This window comes from Manacus vitellinus, unplaced genomic scaffold (assembly GCF_001715985.3).
Source record: "Manacus vitellinus isolate BGI_N305 unplaced genomic scaffold, ASM171598v3 scaffold_1_pilon, whole genome shotgun sequence".
Classification (NCBI taxonomy): Eukaryota; Metazoa; Chordata; class Aves; order Passeriformes; family Pipridae; genus Manacus; species Manacus vitellinus.
In genome coordinates this window covers 3,396,644-3,414,008 of record NW_021939396.1, presented here as the reverse complement: position 1 = coordinate 3,414,008, position 17,365 = coordinate 3,396,644, and the positions used below count along the sequence as shown (strand labels likewise).

The 17,365-nt window shown below is 38.5% G+C and overlaps 1 protein-coding gene across 4 annotated transcripts in view; it reads right to left on the bottom strand.

Moving 5' to 3' along the window:
* Positions 1–17,365, bottom strand: part of TRAPPC9 (trafficking protein particle complex 9) — a 456,935-nt gene that overhangs the window by 407,094 nt on the left and 32,476 nt on the right. For all 4 annotated transcript variants that reach the window (XM_029959343.1, XM_029959344.1, XM_029959341.1 and 1 more), the window contains 2 exons: positions 7,188–7,314; positions 1,775–1,920 (listed from right to left, as the gene is read on the bottom strand). In XM_029959343.1, the coding sequence (XP_029815203.1) occupies positions 1,775–1,920; positions 7,188–7,314 (273 nt within the window). The remainder of the gene's footprint in view (positions 1–1,774; positions 1,921–7,187; positions 7,315–17,365) is intronic.

Here is a 17,365-nt window from a genome sequence, read left to right as displayed (position 1 = left end):
AAATTTAGTTTTTTTCAGCAGGAACGATCACGCAGTGGAACAACCTCCCCAGGGACATGGGGAAATCCAAATTGCTGGAGGTGTTCGAGGTGGAGCTATATTTATTTCATCTAATACAGGTATGACATTAACTGCCACATATACTAATGAACTATATTACGTATTCTTGCTGCTTTAGACTATCAGCACTCAAAAACAAAAAACACTTTATGTCAAAAATCAGCAGGTTCATTTCTTGGAACTAGTGTACTATTAAAGCAATTTAACCAGAATATAACTATCCCCTTTATTGTTTCCAATCTGAAAAGCTTATCAAGTTGAAAGCAGAAAACACTTCAAGACTTCCTAAAATGGTTTTGTTTCCCCTTGGTTTGTCAGCAGAACTTGATTTCCTTTGCTGTAAAACAATAATTTAACCAAAATATGGTGTACATATCTCCATGTAAGAAAAACAGTTCATTTGTTATGTTAAATACATGTCATTAGAATATTCTCATTAGTTTCAAAGTTTACTAAATTTCTCAGCTTCTTTCAAAGGAAGTATCTAATTTCATTTTGTATTTTCTTTTGTTTGCTAAACTTTGAAACATTAGAGGCTTTTACCAGTGACTGTATTGTGTATATACTTCAAAAGACAAATGCTTTACAGGATCAGCAGCAGTTCAGACATCTCTGTGGGCTAAATAAAAACCTAAAAGGAGAAACTTCACTGTAAAAATGTAAATCTCCTACGGTACACACAGCACTGAGACAAATCCTAACTTGAACTATATCAAAAAATGCAGTTTCCTTTTGTATCTATCAAGGAGTGAGAATACAAGCATTTGACAAGATTGGGAATAGGGTTTTATTTAAATGAAAAAAACATGACAAGGTGTAGCTAAGAGATTAAATGTGGAAAAATTGTGATCAATCTTTCAAGAAAATATTAAGAGAAATCAAGGAAGCACTTTAGGATGTTCCCATATGTGTATATTTTTAAAAATTATCTTTTACCTAATTCTTATTTCTTATTCTTTTTTTTTAATTTCTTATGCTTTATCTTCTGAAATTGAAGCAGTGCTGCAGCAAAGTCACACTGAGCCACATCCATCCAAACTGCCAGATAACCATCCACACCAATGCACATCCTAATTTTTCCTGTTTCAATTACCCTGCGTGTGATACACAAAGAAACAAAAAGAACTACCAATATCTGCAACCTAATCCAGGATTTAAATGAACCTCTAATTTATTTCCAACGGCAAAAGTACTGCACTAAAAAGCTTTATAATAAAATACATAATCCTCTAGCAGAAAATGACTGCTATTCCAAACAGGGTTTATAAGGGTTTTTTTATTTTGGCTGAACTGTCCTCAAGTAAAAATGACTAATCAGACAGCTCACCACTCTGAGTTTAAGTTAAAGCAGAATAGGATATTAAATCAGAATAGGAAAAAAGGAAAACCACAGCAGTGCTCAGGGCACTGATAACTGTGGCAGCTGCCAAGCAGAATGTGTCTGAACTAAGTTTTCCCTGATTTCTCTTTTGTTTGAGAAGGGAATAAAACTAGTTTATCTCTTCTGAAAATCAATGTTATCATCTATGAGACTTTATTCTTCTTTTGAATATGAAACTGTGCCCCAGAGAACAAAGCTTTGCTCCTTCAGGACTTTAGGCTAGAAAAGCTGATTATTTCAAATACAAGACAGCAGTGTTCAGGTTCGCTCTCCTTCACCACAAAAAATTTTCTAATTTAAAAAAGAAGAGAAAATACTGCCAATTATTCTTACCTATTTTCTTATTTCGTTCTTCCCCACGACTGTGTGCAATAATTGGAGAATATATGAAGGGGCTTTTGGTTGACACATTCTGACCAAGTAAACTCTTCATTTTGTGAGGTCGGAGACTGGTTGGGAGGTTCAGGAGCTTCACAGATCTGTTGAGTAAAAATGATTTTATATTGTTTCATTTATTCTATTTCATGAGAGATGGCTGTGTTAAAAAATGAACTGATAAATATGAAATGTCAGTCTGAGATAAAAATACCCGAAATGGAAAACTTGAAGTAAACACCCACAGTACAAAAGGAAAAAAAAAAAACAAGGAAACTTCAGACAGTTTCAGAAAGCTCCCAGAAAACATTTAATCAGAGAAAAGCATCCTCTGTAGAAACAAACGAAACCAAAACTAGCCAGGATCAGGGATTTGAAATCCAGCTCTTAATTTCCAAGTTCAGTCTGAACAACAGATACACCACAACCCAGTGCAAAAAGCAGCCAAGTATTTAACTTAAACTCAAGTGAGAATCCAGACAAGACTGGACAGCATAATACAAATAAAGAACTTCTCCAAGGTGAATAAAACTGATTTTAAAACAGTGAAAACGCAGAGTTGCTGCTGGAAGGAAGGAAATGTTCCAGAAATTTGAGTGGGTTTGTTGAACAGCCAGAAAGCAATTACAAATAGACAGAAAACAAATGATTTATTAGACTATATCCCTGTTAGACCCAATTCCCTACAAGACCATGCAGGGAAATCACTGGTCTTGCAATGCGGAGGGGAAATTAAAGACTAAATTTCGGGCAGAAGAACAAGCAATAAATTGGTGGATATTCAGTAAAAGCAACAGTTTTATAAAAGCCTGTAAGACATCTAATTACTTCGAGTCAGGAACTCAGCATAATAAAGAACAGATATATCAGTATCACACTAATAGAAAGTACACACAAGAAACCAAGATAATGTGTTTCTGCTGAAAAATAATGAAGCTGTAAGAGTAACACTACACAGACATGTTATCTCAGTGATCTAAAACACTTGATAAGGAATTACTGGATAACACTAAAAGTATTTTGGAACAAGGAATAAATCACATCCATATATTATGTGCTGGTGATACTTAGTGTCAGCATCACAATCAAATGCAAAATCACAGACCACGAGACTGAGGAATAAAGAGGAACTATGACAGATCCCTCATATTTCATATTTTAAAACCTCTTCTGACAGAATTTTGCTAAAAATTAGAATGCAGCCTAAAGTAAAAACATGAATTATACTATTTGAGGAAAAAAAATTAAATTTCGTAAAGTGCTTATAAAAAGTTTTATTTTTTAAACAGAGAGAAGTGCTTTGGCTTCTCTGCAATTATTATAAAAATACTGGTGGATTACCTGCTTTACATTAGTGCAAGACAGTGGAAGGAATGCTCTTCAACCACATATTAGACAGATGTACCCTCACAGGTTTTATCTAATTCCTTTGTGTGAAAAGCTTCAGTCATGTCCCCTGCCTGGCCCAACTGAATGCAAATGAGTGACAATTAAGAATTATCAACTAATATCACTATCTACCCAGAAGATACAAAATCTTGTATTTGGAAAATGTTGATTAAAAACAACCTTGCTTAGAGGTGAAAGGAAAATAATTAAAAATAAAAAACACTTTATTAAAGTAAACAGAGGGAAGGGGGGAAAAGGGCACTGAGTAAATTTAAAGTAGTAAGAAAAGTATATAAGGACAATTAAAAACATCAGTGGTGAAAAGGAAGAAAATCCTTTCTTTCTGCTCCTAAGTATATTAGTAAGAAAATTAGCTTTAGCACAGGTAAGTTACAAAAATGGGAACAGTGCACCTAGTAGAACAGAAAAACCATAAATTCTTCTATTTTTTATCTGAGAAAATACTAGATGATGATTTCATAATTAACATGAGTAATGGAATATAAAAAAAGCCAAATCTCTTCTATTGCTTTTTAAGTATGAGGAAGAAAAGGTAACAGTGCCACTATGTCCAAATTTCACTGTGGCATTTCAATGTCTGATGGTATTTTGATAAGAAATCTGCATCCAAAAGAAGCGCCCCACATTAAATGGATTAAAAACTCACAGACCATGAAATGCCAACAGTAAATAAAAGTCATCACCATCAGCAAACGTGTGTTTCTAGAGGACTCTATCACGGACTGAATCATTTGCTGAGGTTATTCAACATTGATCAAAATCACATTTCCGCACATTTATAATTTATGTCACAAACATTAGCACAATTTAGCTCAAAGAGCTCTGCAGTCCTGCAGCACAGCTGGTTCCCAACTGGCTGGACAGCTCTGCCACACACCAGATCTGCTGTGTGAGGTGTAACCAGAGGCTTCATATCCAAACACAACTCATGCTTTACCGGAGTATGAATTTTAATCACTATGGCCTTTATAGAAATTTCAGAAGACAAGAAGAAGGGGGAGGAGGAGATGAGCACAAACAGCAGTTCCTGACTGTTCAATAATGTCGATGCTAAACAATGTTGATATTGGGTTTCCCATGGCAAAAGAGTAGAAAATATTCCCAGCATTCCAAGCACAGCCAGGTCAGCACAAGCTGACAGTGTAAATGAAGCACCTGGGTGGTGAGGAACTGCCTAAAGCCAGGCCTAGGAATAACAAATAACTATAATGTGTTTGTCCCATTCTCCCAGCATACAAAACATTTCAAGTGAGACAAAGCCCTTCCCACTGAAGTCTTGGGAATCTGTTGCCAAAGTTTTGACTGGCCTCTTCTTCCAGGTAACGAGCAACAGGATAAGAGGAAATGGCCTCAGGTTGTGCCAGGGGAGGTTTACACTGGACAGTAGAAAACTTTTCCTCAGGGAAAGGGTTGTCAAACATTGGAACAGGCTGCCCAGGGAAGTGGTGGACCACCATCCCTGGAAGTGTTTAAAAACCATGTGGATGTGGCATTTGAGGACACGGTTTAAGGGTGAACATAGTGGTGGTGGTGGTGGTGGTTTGACCGTTGCACTTGATGATCTTAAAGGTCGTCTCCAATCTTAACAACTCCCTGGTTCTGTGATTCTAAATGCACAACTCCTACAAAGAAGGATTTGATCAGCATTTTCCATATCTTCCAGAGCTGAATTTTCTTCACTATTCAGCATGGAGAAGAATAGGAAAGTACTATGGAATACAGAGCACAATCCAGCTCCTGCGAGGTTTAAAAGTTAAGCAAAAACCAAAAACTTGAGACTAACTCAGGGTTTAAAACATCACAGACAAACACAACACTGCTGCTTCAGCACAAATTAAGGGTCAGATTCATCAGAGACCATCTGCAGCTGTTTCACAGCCCAGATACCATCCCCAGTCAGATTAAGGAAGGTAGTTTTGGTTTTATACCATGGAATAAGGTTATTGCTAGAGCAGAGACCTGCAAGAGGCACTGAGAAGCTGACAGCACTCTTGCTCTCAAAGTATTTTGCCTTCAAGAAGTTTTTGTGGAAGCTTTTGCTCAAACTTCTCTCTACAATCACATAACTCAAGTACTAGAAAGGATTCCTAGAAGTTTGCTTAATTAGCTTCCAGTTTTTAATACTATTTAATTTTTGTTTCAAAAAAAAAAAAAAAAAAGAAAAAGGCCAGGATAACGTTTGCATAAATTTTGTTTCTATAAACTTTCAGAAGAAATAGAGGCCTCTTTCATGTACTTAGGTGGGAACCTGCCTTCAGAGTGTCTTTAGCAGGCAACTCATCTAACCCACAGACACAGTGACCTGAACTCATCACTGGACATCTCTGAGGCCAATGCAAAATGAGTCAACACAGTCCACACACACTTGCAATTTGACTCATCCTGAAGCAGGTACCTAAATTAGGTTAGAGAAACCTGGACGTGACTACCTATGTGTCTTGACTGCAAACGTGAGCCAGCAGTCAAATGTCACTAGTTTAGTTCCATCTGTAGATTTTTTGTGAAACTAATCAACCTCAAGGTCAGCTGATAAAGCAGTCAACTAAATTTCCCACTGTAATACATAGCTTTCAATCACAGAATCATAAAATATTCTGAGTTGGAAGGGACTCACAAGGATCATCCAGTCCAACTCCTGGTCCTGCACAGGACCACCCCAAGAATCCCACATGTGCCTGAGAGCATTGCCTAAATGCTCCTTGAACTCTGTCAGCCTTGGTGCTGTGACCCCTTCCCTGGGGAGCCTGTTCAGTGCCCGACCACCCTCTGGGTGAAGAAGCTTCTGGGTGAAGTTTTGGTTTTAACAGTTAAGCTTTTGGGATTGTATGTCCACGTTCCATGTTTTCCAGTCAAGAAGCTGATACCGGCTGCAACTTCGTACTTGGTCCAATCAGGAGACAAAACAGTTTCCAGGACACCACTGGAAACAGTGACTGTCCTGATTCCACATACAATTCCATCTGACCACACACAGCCAAATCTGCACCTCCCACACAACAAAGTGTCAGTGTGAACAGACCCGTCACCTGAAATGCACTACAAGAGTTAGGGAAGGTCTCCTTCTTCTGTCAAAGTGGAAACAAAAACTGAAGTTAGAGGGAACATAGTAAAACCAGTTGTACCATGAAAAATGGTCACAGAATAAAAAAAAAGTAATTCTAGAGATTAAAAGTAATCTAAAAATAAGTACAATTTTCATTCTTTGGTTATATACTGTGTTATCCCTTTGTGATACCAGAACTCTTGCTTCGTGAAATGTTTGATGACATCCCACTACAAACTGAAATTTCTGAGAACTATTTCAGTAACTTCTACCATTTTTTTTTTCTGAATAGCAATTATCTTTCCTTCAGAAGGGAAAGATTTTCTTTTAGTCTTCTATTATTGATGCCCAGTGGCTGCTTTCTCTCTCTGACTCTCTCTAATGCCTCATGCTGGGCTTTAATCTAAACAAGTTCCTATTCATTGGGCTGACTGTGTGATGTGCCTGGGCACGTGGGCATAAATAGGAACTGAGATTTACAATAGTGAAGGTGCCAGCTGGAAAACGCAGCATCTGGAAAGGAAGAGCTACAAAAGGCATCAGTTCCAGCTGAGTTCCAAGCTCCACAAATGGAGACAACATCCAGCTCACGGACCCTCAGTATCAAAGTGATCAGGAATTCAACCTAAATCTCAGCTGCAGTTACAAAATACTTTCCTCCAATTGTATCAGAAACTCTTGAATGACAGTTTTAAAAAAAGCAAAACCTCTCTCTTTCTGCAGCTAAAGGCCACAAAGTATTTTCTGCTCAAAGGTTCTATTTTTGCTTAAGATCTTCGCAAAACAATTTGACATTTCGACGTTTTTCCATGTTATTGTGATCAATGTGCATAAATTGAGAAAACTATATCCTTCCAGTATCCTTTAAAATTTGACAGGTGCTGTGGAAAAGCTAAAGATTGTATTTTGGAGTCTTACCTCACAATGGGCAATTTGGTGAAGGGAACAGGAGGTAACTTCAGACCATCTGGAAGAGTGATGACTTCCATTGTTCCAGGGCATTTTGCTGTATAGCTTTCCAAGCTCTGTGTTACATCTTTCTTTTCTAGAAAATAAAATTACAAAACAATTTCAAACCCACGTGTATCAAAAATTTAAGAAGTTATAACCTAAAGTTTTATTTGCAGATTTGTTTTGTATTTACACAAAATAACTCTAATGGCATGCCAACTAAGTTTTTCATACAGCAGTTGGAGCTTTGTTCCAGAAGCCTCAACAGATGGATCAAATATAATTAAGTGACCTCTAAGCAAAAGAGTTTTCTAGCTTTCTCAGAATTTTCCAAATGCCAGCCTATACCTACTTTTTTTTAGGTTTTTTATTGTCAAAATAGAAGTTTCTACAATTTATCTCATAAATCTACACATCCAACACATTTGGCCTCACGCATGTTAAGGTTATTAATAATAGCACTGTATGGGAACAAGCCCTGCTCTGAAACATCAGACGAAATACTATCAAAGACAAAGAAGAGAAACAAATTATTTTTGATGTTACCTTGTGTGAAAACTACCTAATTCTCAAAATAATTGTACTCTATTATGCTAGTAAATCATAACAACTGCTAGAAAAATTTTCTTTGGTTTTGCTTAAAAATACAAGAACATTCAAATAAACTATGGAAGGTGTCCCTGCCTATGGCAGGACAGTTGGAACTAGATGGTCTTCAAGGTCCCATTCTGTGATTCTATGATTCCCCACTTCTCTGACAAAATGGGAGTCTGCAAACAGAAATAAGCCTGAGAGTGTGTTTAGAGAGAAGAATGAGACAGTTGAAAACTCTTAGATCTGTACTGTTTTAAAGCACAGTGAACGTTCATAGAATCAAGAGTGTTTGGGTGGGAAAGGACCTTGAAGACCATCTAGTTCCAACTATCCTGCCATGGGCAGAGGTACCTTCCACTACACCGGACTGCTCCATATATGTGCTACCAACAAAAATAAGTATTCAATAACCAAACTGTTTCTAGAAAAGATCAAAATACTTCAAATCTTCAAAGATCAAAATACTCAATGATAAAATAGAAAAGGGAAGGGTGATAGCAAATACTGCTTTCCAAAAAAACTGCTTGGACAGGTGTATTGGGTTATGCAGCAAGATTTTGGTTGCAAGGGATGCTGTAGGTGTGGCCTCTGGGAGAAGAGACAAGGAGTAGCTCCAGGAGAGAGCCAGTTCCAGCTAAATCCAAAAAGGAGCTGCTGCTGCCCAAAGCTGGGCCCATCAGTTATGTTGGTGGCACGTCCCTGAGAACATATTTAAGAAAGGGTAAAAAATGCTGCGTAGCAGCTGTGAAAGGGAGGAGTGAGAAAAATGTGAGAGAAACAAATCTTGTAACCAGGCCAAAAACATGGAAACCTGCCCAAAACACCAACTTGGGTCTTGAAAGCCCCAAACATCCAGCAATGTTTGTGCTGCCCACATCAATCCAGCTTAGTTTGTGAGCTTCTACTGCCAGGAGTAAACACTCTTTCAAAGCAAATAAACATTGACTGTAGTGCCCTTCACTACAGAATTAATGCCACATAACTGACAAACTGCTTTGCTTGTGTCTCTGTTTCACTGAACTGTCTCTTGAGCCACTCCTCACATTTTCGTTTCCTACAGGAAATATTCCCAAAAACACATTATTAGACATCCACATGTGCTCAGGCAAGGAATTTCAGTGGTTCAAGAGTGAGTATTTTCATAAAAATTTCAGGTTATTTGCCATGTCATGTGAGCAAGGGCACATTGTGCAAACAGAATCCACCAAGACAGAAATCTTCACAGCTACCAAAAATGATGAAGACAACACTACAGCATGTGCTTAATTCTGCTTGAAACTGGATATTCTGTAATTCTGGAGAATTGGTTTTCACTTCCTAGTGTGAAACACTCAGTTATTGTGCTCACAGAAGGCCGGCTGCCACTTGCAAAAAGGATTTGTTTATAGATTTCTGAGGGGCATTTTTTTTCCACGGCAGTAGCTTGGTGAGCTTTCCATGAAGACAAGGTTAAACGAAGCCATTTTTCTCTGCTGACGTGGTATGGAATAGTCTTAAACGAGCTGCTGGCCCTCTATTCCTTTCCCCTAGCACCACATCTCAGCTGAGATGCTGAAGGAATCTAAATACTAAGAAATGTTCTCGATGTAAAAGAGAAAGAGCTGCCTGATCCTGCCCAAGAGCTGCCTCTGAAAGCAAATGCTGGAGCCTCCTCCCTTGACTGAGCACCTCGGCTCCCTGACCTCTGTGGCCTAATAGTTGCCAAAAACCTGTTACAGACCAGTGGTCTCAAACAGGTCTGAATTCTCCCAGCTTTTGCCTGCCTGTCACCATATTCTGAAACCATCAGAAATCTCACAGACCTCCTGGGAGGATCCATTCAACTCCTCGGCCTCCTTCCTGACCCAGAGTTTAGAAGATTTCTGTGACTGAAACACCACTGGTTCTTATCTTTCTCTTTACAAAGAAGACAGAGGAAACAGCTGCTTTTGGAGGTCTTTACCCACCTGGGGTCTTCATGCTTCTACAGGTCAGCAGGAAAGCAACCACCATTTGATCCTGTGACCTGTGAATTCACCTCAACAGCTTTAAAAGCCTGTCCTGCAGCTGGGAACGCCACTGGATACTCTTGTGTAGGTATCAGAGACTCATTTATTGAGTGAGAAGTGATGGGTTATGTTTTCATCTGCAATAACTGCGTTCATGGGGGTTTTTTCCCCTCCAGTTTCTCTCCAGACTCACTGAAAGATCAGGATCACAGAATGGCTGTAAACCAAACAAAGCTGAACAAAGCCACAGTCAGGAGTGGCACCGGAGCACATACTGCAGTTTGTTCAGCATAACCTCGTAGTTCAGTTCCCCCATTTCACATCAAATTGGTTTTGACTGCTTCTGACAACTGACAATTTTGCAAGTCCACCCATATTCTTAGGATTTCATTGCTTAACTGTTTCCCATCACCACAATGAGCACTGGGTTTGTCTAAAAGCTGACTCAAACCTTCTTCTAATATGGCAACACAAAAATCTGAAAGCTTCAGGTGCACAGTTAGAAACCACTCGTGACTGAAACATCAAAAAGTAAAGACTTTCTGCTCGTTTAGCAGTCATGTGGAACAATATTTCACAATAATGGAGCCATTGAAAAATCAGACCAGGAGAGGAGAGGAGGTCAGTTATAGACTAACATTTTTAGGCACTTCAGTTTGTGTGATTTAACAGTATCACACAAACAGCATTTCATGTCTTGGCAGACAACAGAGCAAATCAGAAGAACACAATTGCTGTAACTCTCTTATTTCAGCTATTTAATATTTGAAGAAATTTAAAGTATCTGTAAATGGGCTCAGTCACTACCCATTGAAAACTAAGGCAAGTAGTAAAAACGCAGCATTTGTTCTCTGGCAAACAATTGGTTGATGTTGTTTTGATCAAGTCACTGTGTCCCTTGCAGAACAACATACACCAGGGTGGAATGGGAATGAAGAAAGGGACAATTTTATGTCTGAGATGCCAATCACATTGGAAGACAATTTCATTTCCTTATGCAACTTGCTAAAATGTTGAAAAAGGAAGTCAGAAAACAAATGGCTAAAAGCCTTCTGACTTCAGTTTCCCCCGGTGATAAGCCCAGAATGAACATTTTAACAAAAAACCCTGTACCCAGAGTGCTTTGTGCTGGCTGAACTTTTCCTTCTCCCTTGAAAACAGCAAATAATGGTCAAAAAAGGAGAAGTCCAAGGACAGCTCCTGCAGCAGCCAGGCCCAGACCCAACTGCCTCAGGACAGAGATGCAAACATCTTAATAAATTACTAGTAGCACATAAAAAGACAGAAAAGTCGGTCTGACAACAGAAAGAACAAGAGAAACAGTAGTTTCTGCACCCAGAAACATAGCTATGGCCTTCCAGTACCTGAAGGGAGCCTACAAGAGTAGGACTTTTGAGTGTGGAGTGATAGGACAAGGGGGAATGGCTTCAAACTGAGAGTAGTTTTAGATAGATATTAGGAAGAAATTCTTCCCTGGGAGGGTGGTGAGGCACTGGTACAAGTTGCCCAGAGAAGTTGTAGATATTCCATCTCTGGAAATGTTCAAGGCCAGGTTGGATGGGGCTCTGAACAACCTGGTCTAGTGGAAGGTGTCCCTGCCCATGGCAGGGGGGCTGGAATGAGATGATCTTTAAGGTCTCTTCCAACCCAAACCATTCTGTGATATTTCCTTCACACACACGCAGAAAAATGAAAATTGTTTGGTGAGCCCTGCTACAACTAGAGAAGAAAAAAAATTCCATGTCTGCTTCCAGGGGAATCTCCAGATCACAAAATGTGTTAGGACCCTCAAAAAAGCTGAATTAGAAACTGAATATTCATAGACAGCAACCACTACAGACTTTTTACCTTGCAGAGAATCCCCAGACTGCAGGATGTGCCAGGCAGTGCCTCAGCTCTAGTTCTGGGCCATGAGCACCCTGTTTGTACCCTCAGTGCATCCCTTCACTACCACAGGCAGGCCAACACTGGGAGAGGAGCACCTCAGCAACACACTAATGCAGCATTTCAGCTGTGCAATTCTGTCAGTGCAGCATTTCAGCTGTGCAATTCAGCAGAACAGAGCAGCTCCTCTCCTGGGCAGGCAGCACCACCTGGTTTTCCATCCCTTTAACTCTGCTAGGTGTTGGGTGACGGCATTTTCTACTGTTTTAGTAAACAGACAGCACCTCTAATATTTTCCTGAAAAATACATGGAGCAAGTAAACAAACTTAAAGATCGGATCCTTGAACAAGCTGCTTTGTAAGCAAGGCAAGGAATCCTGGATATTCATCCCAACATTGTCTCCTGCAACAAGTGTGTGTGTTCTCACAGACTCCGAAGCTATTCTTATGGGGAAAACCAGAAAGGCACTGGCAGAATATGAATCCCACCTCTTTAAGAAATCAAGCAAAATAAGTCTCTAAATAAATACAATGGAGACTAACAAAATTCACTGTTTCACGTGGAAAAGAGCAGAAATCACAAGAAAATAATTAATTTGTGCTATCCAGAAAGCCAGACCCATTGTCATGAAGAGACCATCATGAGCTGGATCAAAGAAAGTGACTCCACCCACACAAAGGATTCAGTTATTTGCTGAATTGTGCAACAGCTCAACTTTGAAAAAGTAAGTTATTAGTTTACTACTAACTTTGCAGGAAGAAGATATATTTTTAACGCAAATAAAAATAACTGTGTTAGAAGCAGAATGTTTTCTGCTTCCACAAATAGAAGGGGAAGAGACTGACTAAACACACCATGATCTTCTATTACAAGATTTTTAATAATTACATAAAATGTGTACACATGAAGTCCCAGCCAGTTTGCACGAAAATATTTTTAGCTAAAATCTCATGAAAATTTGACACAGCTGAAATCAGAGTTCAGAAACACACCATTAAAATTTCAGTATCTAGTTCTCCACCATCTCGGGGAACTTCAGATGTTTGTATATGTTCAATACTAAAAAAAAAATGTATTTTGTATATATAAAATCAGTATATAAACCACTGAACAACATTAAGCATTTTTTCATGTTAAGAAATACCAGCAGATCTACCTTTACAATGCAAATTAGGCATAGATAACTTCTGTATCAATAAAAAAAGTTAAGGACTGCTGCAAAGCTGCTTGTGAGCAAGACAGGTTTTGTAAAAATTCCCAGATAGAATGGCATAACTGCTAAGTACATCTGATTTTGTATTTTGGGTGGAAGAAGCAGAGACAGAAGATGGCAAGAACAGCATTTTCCCCACAATACTGCTATGCAAAGTCACAGGAATTTGGCCAGAGAGGTTTATCATGATTCAAAGTTTCAATGCCTCCACAAAGAGATTCTTGCTTGAGAAAAGGGCAGTTCAATTGTTTAAAAACCTAGAAAACTGCCTGAAAACTTAAAACAAAAACATGTCCATTCTCTATTGTAACATACAGTTGAGTTTTCCCATCCTTCTGGAAAAATATCTCTTCAGTATCACTCCTACCTTGCTCATTTTTTCTTAGCACATCCAGTCATACTCAACAGACATCACATGGGGAGGTCACCAAACTACCTGGATGATCCTCTTGTAAACATGGATATTTATTTTCCATATGAAGTGCCACTTTCAATAGCAGCCTTGACTCCAGTGCCTTCCTTTGGATTTAGGTTACAGAGATCAGTATTGACTCTGTTAAGTGTCGTAAAAATTTATTTGAATTTTAGTAATACAGCACCTCCTAAAACAGCTTCTTTTGGTACAAAAACATTAGCTCTTAAAAATACAGCTTCATGTCTCCATACTGCCAATTAAAGTACAACTTCCCCAAAGGAACCTTTTGTTTTCTAGAATAAAAACTTTGCCAACGTGTCTTGGATCTTTTCCCTCAATCAACCAAATCAGTCTCCTTTGAGACCAGAGGTATCTACATGAAGACAGGAATTTTGACCTAAAGCTCAGAAAACTCCTTTTGCTCAGGAGTGACTTTAAACAAATCAATAGGAAATTTCTGTCATAAAGAAATGCACTATTTTACTGTAATGAGTGATCTGCTGTTTTACCTACAAATCTGGGTATGGTATTGGCTGAAGGCTTTGTCTGCACCTCATCAACACACAAATCTAAGCAAAGATAAATCACATCTGAAAGACTTTCAGGTTTGTCTGTAATGCTAAACATTTCATTTACAGTATATTATTTTTTCTTCCATATTACATATGACTTAAAAAAATTGCTGGTTTCCCTATTTGGTGCTATGCACATGAATTTAAATTTTTTAACCCCATTGTTAGTTTACTCCATTTCATTTATTTATTCCACTTCAAAAAAACCCCCACACTCTAAAAGACATGTATTTCATGAAAATAAATTACACCTTCTTAATAAAGCAGCTTGAGCAAGGTTATTAAAGTCAGCTTGTGTCTAGAAAACACAAATTCCAGAGAGAGATTTTTAAAGGGGGGGGCTAAAAAAAACAGGAAATAGTGTTGCAGATAAACAACTTTAGGAGCAAGAACACACAACTGTGCTGAAGCTTGATAGCACACAACTGAAGAAAACACAGAACTAGACAAAAAGCAGCAAAAGTCATGGTACCATGATGAATAAGAAGAATGAAATTACTTCTAAGGAGCTTCCTCCTACTTAATGTACACACTCCAAAGTCTGTTATTCCAATGTGTCAGAAAGCATTTACATTCGAGCTTTTTTAATATATTCATTCTTACACCACACACTGCCACTGCTATACATCAAACACACAAGGTGACAGGTCTGTTCAATTACATTTTTATATATATATACACACACACACATATACACTTTTTTATATATATGTGCACAGATAAGATATGGCACTATGCTGAAGCCGTAAAATATTTCAAACTAATGGCTAAGAACCTCCCAAGCTGCTATAAATATTCTCTGGTAATTACATTGAAGATTTCAGTCTCCATCCTGAAATCATTAATTTGAATATTATAAGAACCAACCAGAGTAGCTCCTTTTTGAAAGGTTTATTGGTTGGGCAAAATCAACTTGCAGGTACTTTTTCAACTAAAATCCAATGCAGAGCATTAAAACCAGTTCATTAGTGCCAGTCAAGTAAATCTCTCTTCAACTCAGAAGTTTACATCAAGTTTTAATTTGCATATATTCTCTGCTCAGTCTGATTAAAGCTTCATTCTTCTCAGCCCCTGAAATCACTAACTTTCACCTTTCTAAAAATTAATTTACACAATATGGAGGCATCTAGGAGAAATGCTGCCCTAATTTAAATGCATTTTAATATGCACTAAGTTAAAGGTACAAAAGAGAAGCTACAGAGTAAAGCAGTTTGTGGGTACATTACACACACTGGGGGGGATCATCTGTGACAGCACCAGCAGACTTTCTAAGAGTAGGTTTCCAATACAGGATCTCTTATTTTCCACTCTCAAAAAACATTATAACAATCAATTCTACTCTAGAAACTCTTCTAAACAACCCTGGCTCAGAAAGGAATTGTCATTTTTGCCAGTTCCCTAAAAGCTTACAACTGTTTTGCCAAGTGGCTGGTTTGGGCTGAGGTAGAGTTCATTTTCCTCACAGTGGCTGGGATGGGGCTGTGCTGTGGAACTGTGCTGAAAACACTGCTGATAATACAGAGATGGTCTTGTTATTGCTGAGCACATGACTAAGAAACTCCTTCCTCCACGCCCTAATCTCATTCACTTATTGCTTCTTTCCACCTCTTCCAATCATTAATTAATCAATGTACCAAAAGGTGTTGTTCAGTTTTGGGTTTTTCTTATAGCTCAGGAACATTGTATTAACTAAATCACACTTATCTAAATGCATTCCTTGGAAATAAGTCATGCTTCAAAGATGTTCCAACTGCTTCCCATTAGATCACAACTAGCATAATTATACACCTATTATTATTTACTGGAGTTTCTTATAATGTACCCAGTACAGAGGCCAAATTTACTTAACTCCAGAGGGGTTCAAGGATAGAATTTGGTTTACCTCACTTCAAGAGAAGCACTGATGACCAGGGTCATATATCTTAGTCAGTACTGAGACAGACACATACATGTAAAGGGATGATGAATCCTCTCAAGAGAATCACTGGGATAGTCAGGATCATCAGGATAACTAGGACACAAACACCTAGCTACAAGAATTTCCATCCCTCCCTGAATTCTTAAAAATATGCAGGGATGCATTTGCCATCTGTAATTTTAAAATGAGAATGAAAATAATTTAAGGAATCCATTAACTGCAACTTTGTAGTTGCAGTAGTTTGTAGTTCAGGTATTTAAAATTAAAATTCTTTTAGCTCTTTTAACCTTATCTGTTACCTGAAATTTATTACTACTCATTTAACAGTTCAGATCACTTCCCCATCATAAACCATTCCTAATTACACTTTGAAATAATTCCATGGATTTATTCTCTGTAGAGGCAGGACCAGCCTCGGAATCTTCTCTCCTTAAAAAGAAAACCTTGATCCAAATTTTCTGATACAAAGTGTCTCTTCCTATCCCTCAATTATCTTTCAGTCCTGGCAGGCTCCCTGCTTCTATGTGAAGTTATTCCTTTTCAGGAGTTCAGCAAGTTACACCCCAAAATCTTTTCTGGGCTTATGTCTTTAATACTTATAAACTTGTTTCCTCCAACTTAAATATGAAGCACAGGAGAAAAAAAAATAGGGGCAGCACTATGGGAACAGGCAGGAGAAATTTCAAACTGAGGGAAAAATGGTGAGCAACCAGCTCCAACTAAAATGATGAGCTGAATGTCTCAAGAACTTGTGGTACAGCGTCTAAACAGAGGTAAATTAGAAAGTCACAGCAGATGAACAAGAGAACAGGAGATGGCCAGGTGAACAGTCACAAGTTGCTCCAGCAGTCCCTCAGAACAAGAGGTGGTTTTAAATCACTCCATGCTCCAGAGCAGCAGCAGTTATTTATAGGCTCAGGGGCTATTCTTATCCCCTTTTCCAATGAAATGCCATTAAGTCAAATCCCTGGGAGGAACTATAACTCACCAAGTGCCTGTGCAGCTTCCCTTCATTATCCCAGGTTTGCATGGACATTCAAGACCATGTTTTAGGCAAAGGTCCTCAGAAACTGAGTCTGGTCCTTAACTGCTTCTTGACAGGAGGGTTACAAAGGGTTATACTTAAAGGCATTTCCACAGTCGCTTTTGGTCTAGTTGTCAATTTGCATGAGCACAGTTTAATATTCTTCCTTATTTCAAGTATTTCCTTATTTCTACACAGCAATTTGAAATTTAAATAACACCAAGTGAATGCATATGCAATCTGTTCTATAAATAAAACCATCTAAAATACTGCAGTTTCCCCCCTCAAACTGTGAGATCGAAAGGCATATTTTAGGAGTTGTAAGACTCCACGTCTGACATCACCAAACCAGGTTCACCATCATTTCTGAAGATAAAGAAGGTTTGGGGTTTTTTTCTTGGATCAAGCTCATCACTTCTTTGCAACAGGCATGACCTCATCCTGGCAGTTGACACATCGGCCCTGACCTGAGCAAGCAAACTGGGAAGGAGGATGAAAAGGTTCTGGAAGAGCTCTCAGATCACTGGTGTAAAGTC